Consider the following 6,638-nt stretch of genomic DNA (forward strand, 5'->3'; position numbering starts at 1 on the left):
AGGCGGCCCCTGCATCTGCCCTGAGGCCCTCAGGTGGTCAGATCTGGGGCTGGGGCTTTCTTACTCTGGGTAACTCTGAGAATTGTGTTTTCCTGGGTCCTGACAAATATTTTCTGTGAGTGTCATGATGGGGAAAAGGTAAGACAGTCCTCTCGCAGATGTAGGGATGGCATTTGTACCATATGGAAATGCGGACTCGTGGAGCCTGGGGGCATCCGCCTCAGGAGCACTCCTGAGCCAGCAGAGCTCTGACTGCAGCTACGGCCTCTCTGTGCCTCCACGAGTGTGATTCCGGTGCATGGAAGCAGTGCCATGCTACTGTGCCTGCCCTGGCCCTGCCTCCTTATCCCTGTGTTTCCTCTGCAGTTTCTCCCTATTACCGGACAAAGCTGCGTGGCCTTTACACAACCGCCAAGGCCGATGCAGAGGCTGAGTGCAAGTGAGTACTGTGCACCTGCTCCATCGCCGCTCCCTCCTTTCCTGGGGGCTGGGCTGCAGGCCCATTTGGACCAAGTCCCCAGCCTACCTTCCTCCCATGGATAAGCTGATTGCTACTCCCAGCCTCTCCCTTGGGTCCCACATTCCCTGGCCCACTGCCAGGCCCACTCTTCCAGTTACCTCTGCTGCTAATGCAGCAGGCGGCAAGGCATGAGTCAACACTGCCATTTACTGGCTCTATGACCTTGGCAGAGTCATTAAAATAGGGATATCAGGGGCTGGGTAGCTCAGATCTGTAATCACAGCATTACAGAGGTGATTGGGAGGCCGAGGTTAGAGGATCACTTGAACCCAGGTGTTTGAGACCAGCCCGGGCAACAAAGTGAGACTTTGTCTCTACAAAAAGTTTTTAATTAGCTGAGCGTGGTGGCATGTGTCTGTAAGCTTGGCTGGGAAGTCATACTCAGATGACCTGAAGGTTTTATGGTTCTGAGATGGAAAAGTTTCACTTCCAGAAAACTGCTGCTTTTAAAATGATCTTAAGGCCGGGCAGGCACATTGGCTCATGCCTGCAATCGCAAGGTGGGTGGATCACCTGAGGTTGGGGGTTTGAGACCAGCCTGGCTAGCATAGCGAAACCCCATCTCTACTAAAAATACAAAAATTAGCCAGGTGTGGTGGCGCACGCTACTTGGGAGGCTGAGGCAGGAGGCAGAGGTTGCAGTGAGCTAAGATCGTGCCACTGTACTCCAGCCTGGGCAACAGAGCAAGGCTCTGCCTCAAAAAAAAAAAAAAAACTAAAATTTAAAAAACGATCTAAAAACACTGTTTTCTTGAATCTCTACAGTGGAACTGCAGTAACTTTAGGAACTTGAACATTACATTCCTCTCCTTTGAGAACATACTGGTTCTGAAGTCTGACTGTGCCCAGAGGCTCTGTTTATTTGGGGTGGAGCTCCAACATTGGTATTAACTATCTGACATTTCCTCACTAGTAGGATTCAGGCTTTACACTTTTGGCACAGAAGAGGTGTCTCTGGTGGGTCATATTAGACTGTGCCATTGGTTAAAGTGGTATTTTCCACGTTTCTCTTGTATCAGATTACTGCTATTTTCCATTGTGTGATTGATTGATTAAGACAGGGTCTCACTCTGTCATCCAGGCTGGAGTGGAGTGGCATAATCATGGCTCACTGCAGCCTCAAACTCCTGGGCTCAAGTGATCCTCCTGCCTCAGCCTCCTGAGTAGCTGGGACTATAGGCACATGCCACCACCCTGCCTAATTTTTATATTTTTTGTAGAGATGGGGTTTCGTCATGTTGCCCAGGCTGGTCTTGAACTCCTCAGCTCAAGCGATCCACCCACCTTGGCCTCCCAAAGTGCTGGGATTACAGGTGTGAGCCTCTGCACCTGGCCTCCATTGCATAATTAATAAGTGTCTTGTGGGGAGATACTTTTGAGACTGTAACTATCCCGTTCATATCAAACACACTAGTTTTAGCATCCATTTATGATTTGTGCATGAAACAATTGAGATTTTTTAAAGTTCCCCCAGGAGATTCTGATGCCCACCAAGGTTTGAAAGCCACTTCAGTAACACGTCACAGAAGACAGTTTAGGACAGGCTGTATAAAACTGTATCTTCCACACAGGCCTGGCAACAGTGATGAGACTCTCAGAGTTCCCTTTGGCCCCGTGGCTCTTGCTCCTTCTCTGCTTTCTGGGGTCCCGGTGCTCACAGCCTGAGGTGGCACTGGCTGGGCCATCCCTGCGTTGCACGCAGCAGGCAAGCTGTTCCCTATCCCTGCGGTGGTTTGGCTGCCCTTGGCTTACCTCTGTCTTCTGGCCCTGGCCTGGTGAGGTCCATGAGTCACATGCCCTGGGGTGCCCCCGGACACCTCCCGAGATGCTGCATCGTACCCAGTTCCTGTGCATCTCCTTCCTGCTGCACAAAGGTCTTTAGAACTCCAGGTCATTTCAGAAAGGCTTGCCAGAGGAATAGACTGGGGTTTGCCATGGTATCAGAGGAAAATAAAATGACCCAAAGTGGAGTTTGTGCTGCTGACTACTGTGGAAATACATATTTTTTTTTTGAAATGGAGTTTCGCTCTGTCACCCAGGCTGGAGTGCAGTGACACAGTCTCGGCTCACTGCAAGCTCTGCCCCCAAGGTTCAAGTGATTCTCTTGCCTCAGCCTCCCAAGTAGCTGGGATTATAGACGCCTGCCACCACGCCGGGCTAATTTTTGTATTTTTAGTAGAGAAGGAGTTTCTCTATGTTGGCCAGGCTGGTCTCGAACTCCTGACCTCAAGTGATCCTCCTGCCTCAGCCTCCTAAAGTGCTGAGATTGCAGGCGTGAGCCACTGCACCCAGCCCTGCTGTGGAAATACTCTTTGGGAAGATTCCCTGAGCTTTAGGATGAAGGAGCCTCACTCCAGCCAAGTTCTGTGTTTGCTTCTGCTGGGTTCTTTGGGTTCCTGCCACCCTGGAATCCCCATAAACTAACTTCACAGAGGCTTCCTGGGGCTGCAAGGCCATCCAGGGGTCTGTCTTTGGGTTCAGGCTTTCAGAAAGGATGAGTTCCTTCCACCCAGTTCTGCTCTGGGCCAGCACCTCTCCCGAGCGTCTCCCCTCCTTTTGCGTGACCCTCGGGCAGACCTGAGGCCCCCTCTCCTCATTTCAGGAGGTTCCGGCAGCCTTTCTGCAGGGTTTGCGGAAGGCAGTTTGCCTGTGTCCTTTCCTCTCTGGGATCCTGTGTTCTCTTAGTTTTTGGCATGCTGCTTTCTACCACCTTGTTTTTTATGTTCTTAAGACTAAAAAACACATACTGAAGATTTCTTTTTTTTTTTGAGATGGAGTTTCGTTCTTTTTGCCCAGGTTGGAGTGCAATGACACGCTCTCGGTTCACTGCAACCTCTGCCTCCCAGGTTCAAGCGATTCTCTTGCCTCAGCCTCCTAAGTAGGTGGGATTACAGTTAAAGACGCTCGCCACCACACCTGGCTAAGTTTTGTATTTTTAGTACAGACGGGGTTTCACCATGTTGATCAGGCTGGTCTTGAACTCCTGACCTCAAGTGATCCACACTCCTCGGCCTCCCAAAGTGCTGGGATTACAGGCGTGAACCACCACACCCGGGAAGATTTCTAGTTTTCACCGTGAGGTTGGTCTGAATAACCCAGCCCACCTTGACCAGAACAGGAAGCTGCACACACCTGTCATTCCACCTGCGCAGGAGGCTACTGTGGGAACCTCTGGAGCCCGGGACCAGCCTGGGCAATATAGCGAGACCCAAAACAGAAAAAATGGAAGAGAAATCTATGCTATGTGCGTTAACCAAACCCTCTTTCTCCCTTCTCCCCGCCCTCAGCATCCTTCGGAAAGCTCTGGACAAGATCGCGGAAATCAAGTCTCTGTTGGAAGAGAGGCGGATTGGTGAGTGGGAGAGAACATGCTGGGAGGTCCTTTGCTAGGACAAGAGAGGCCCTGCGGGCAGCAGTCACCCTCCTGTGGGAGCCTGCAGCCACCGCCTGCTGGGATCCTCCCATGGAGGCTCTGGCAGACTGGCTCTGCCACTGAGAAGGGACAGGAGGTCATTCCCAGCGCCCAGAGGCAGGGGTTTCCCAGTTCTCCCTCAGCAGCCAGAGATCATCCCGCCCCGGCCCCTCATCTCCTGCCCCTTCTGGGGCCTGGGCCAGTCGCCCCCTCCTCTGCCATGGCCCATGCCCATCTCTTGCCCTGGCTGGTTTCTGCAGAGCCACACGCTGTGTGTTGTAAAGCCAGCCTTCCAGACCCCTTCAGCCTGCATTAGGCTCTCCTACCTGTCTGCCCTCCCAACAATCCCATGGTGGGCAGAATCTTGGCATGTCAGTGTCCCCACGCAGCCATGCTGGCTCTGTGTGAGGTCAGGTGGGGTGTCCAGCCGTGCCTGAGGAGGTTGAAGGTGCACATTTAATTTTTTTTGTTGTTGTTCTTGTTTTTAACTTTCTGTTGAATTACAATGTATATTAATAGAAGAAAAGTACACATAAGTGCAGAATTCAATGAAATATTCACTAACTGAACACACTTCTGTAACCAGCATTCAGATCAGCAAACACAGCCTGAACAGCACCTCGGAACCCGCTTTCTTTCTTCTGGTTCCTCTCCCTGGATCCCCGCTGTGCTGCCGTCTCACCCAACTGTAGTTAAACCCAGCAGCCCCTATAGGTGTTGACACATGGCCGATGGGGTCACAGTCCTGCTGGGCCCTCGGGCTCACTCGAGAACTGGGGGCTCCCAGGTGCTCCTCCAACAGCTCAGTATAGCATGCTGGGGGGTCAGGGCCAGCTCCTGTCCCTGGGGCCTCAGGCCTCCCTTCCTTCCCACAGCGGCCAAGATCGCGGGTCTCTACAATGACTCGGAGCCACCCCGGAAGACCATGCGCAGAGGGGTGCTGATGACCCTGCTGCAGCAGTCGGCCATGACCCTGCCCCTGTGGATCGGGAAGCCTGGTGACAAGTGAGGGCAGCAGCTGCAAGGGAGGGACTGGTGCCCAGGGGCTGGGACTGACCCTTTTTTCCACTCATAGGCCCCCACCCCTCTGTGGGGCCATCCCTGCCTCAGGAGACTACGTGGCCAGACCTGGAGACAAGGTGGCTGCCCGGGTGAAGGCCGTGGATGGGGACGAGCAGTGGATCCTGGCCGAGGTGGTCAGTTACAGCCATGCCACCAACAAGTGAGTGACACCAGGCCCGGGCCTGCTCTCTGGTCACCGAACTTGCCTGGGCTGCGGGAGAAAACTCCGCAGAGGGTGCTCCCCAGAGGCTGGCTGTGCAGGGAGCACCAGGTCCTCCCCCATCCTCACTCCCCAACAGGGACTGCGCCCCTGGCTGCATCCAGCGTTTTCCTCCTTTTGTCTGCAGGTATGAGGTAGATGACATCGATGAAGAAGGCAAAGAGTGAGTGTCCAGGCCAGGGCAGGGCATGGAGCCTGGGGGCAACCTAACAGCTGGGAAGGAGCATCCCCACCCGGCCACAGGTTGATAAAAGCCCCCCTTTCCCCAGGAGACACACCCTGAGCCGTCGCCGTGTCATCCCGCTGCCCCAGTGGAAGGCCAACCCGGAGACGGACCCTGAGGCCTTGTTCCAGAAGGAGCAGCTCGTGCTGGCCCTGTATCCCCAGACCACCTGCTTCTACCGCGCCCTGATCCATGCGCCCCCACAGCGGGTAAAGCAGCCTCCAGGGGAGAGGCCATGGGTGATGTCAGGAACAGGCTGATCAGACAGGCGGGGGGTCCTCTCCCCACTCCTTCCCTTTGTCCTCATCTCACAGGCTCCAAGCTGACAGGACCCAGCAGCTCCCCTCCCTCTTCCACTCTAGCCCCAAAGGCCACCATCCCTTTGCCAGCCCTGGCAGCCTTGGCAAGCCCCGAGTCAGTGGCTTCCAGCCCCAGGAGAACCAGCTCCGAGATGGGAAGCTCCTGCCCTGAGCCCCGGGCTCCTACCGCCTTGTGCTCTGGGTGACATGGGACACAAGCCACCTGAGGCCAGGATCCCTGCCTGCCGCCCTCTGGGTTGCCCTCAGTCCTCTCAACAAAGAGTCCTTGAAAGGCAGCAGACCCTCCAGCTATGACCCCACTAGGAAGGGAGTCAGCACCCCTACCCCTCCCCGCCTATTCCCTGCCTTGGGTCTCCAGCCACTGAGAAAAGAGCTCTGTAGCAGCAGGGACTGGGCCAAGACTTCTTGACCCCAGAGTGAAGGATGATAGGAGTGGCTGAGAGTCCACGGCCCAGACGCTCCTGTGGTCTAGTGTGGGGGAAGGGGGTGCCTGTCCTGGCCTGGGGGTCTCTGAGCAGCCCCTCCTGTCTGCCTGCCCCACAGCCCCAGGATGACTACTCGGTCCTGTTTGAAGACACCTCCTATGCAGATGGCTATTCCCCTCCCCTCAATGTGGCTCAGAGGTACGTGGTGGCTTGTAAGGAGCCCAAGAAAAAGTGACGCCGCCCGGCGGACTCACCATCCCCCAACGACACAGGGCAGGACAGCAGAGGACGTGCTGCGATTAAACACATTCCCCCTCCACCCGTCTCCTGGGTTTTACTTCTCCAGACCCTCTCCCCTCTCCAAACAGGGCAAGTTGAGGAGCTGGAGCCGGGAGGTGGCCGTATTTGGCCCCAGTGGGCGATCACTCTTTCAGCTCAGGGTTTGTCTTGGCTTGG

The 6,638-nt window shown here is 54.9% G+C and overlaps 1 protein-coding gene across 5 annotated transcripts in view; it reads left to right on the forward strand.

The window, feature by feature from the left end:
• SGF29 (SAGA complex associated factor 29) overlaps positions 1-6,499 on the forward strand; it is an 89,378-nt gene extending 82,879 nt beyond the window's left edge. For 4 of the 5 annotated variants that reach the window (XM_002826283.6, XM_054533766.2, XM_054533768.2 and 1 more), the window contains 7 exons: positions 367-439; positions 3,808-3,872; positions 4,808-4,937; positions 5,008-5,154; positions 5,342-5,377; positions 5,484-5,646; positions 6,301-6,499. In XM_002826283.6, coding sequence (XP_002826329.1) covers positions 367-439; positions 3,808-3,872; positions 4,808-4,937; positions 5,008-5,154; positions 5,342-5,377; positions 5,484-5,646; positions 6,301-6,417 — 731 coding nt within the window. In that variant the 3' untranslated portion in view covers positions 6,418-6,499. Of the gene's footprint in view, positions 1-366; positions 440-3,321; positions 3,367-3,464; positions 3,873-4,807; positions 4,938-5,007; positions 5,155-5,341; positions 5,378-5,483; positions 5,647-6,300 lie in introns of those variants that run through there. The other variant, XM_054533769.2, reaches the window with a different exon arrangement.
• Positions 6,500-6,638: the final 139 nt, after the last annotated feature.

Source organism: Pongo abelii, chromosome 18, assembly GCF_028885655.2.
Source record: "Pongo abelii isolate AG06213 chromosome 18, NHGRI_mPonAbe1-v2.0_pri, whole genome shotgun sequence".
NCBI classification, from domain to species: domain Eukaryota; kingdom Metazoa; phylum Chordata; class Mammalia; order Primates; family Hominidae; genus Pongo; species Pongo abelii.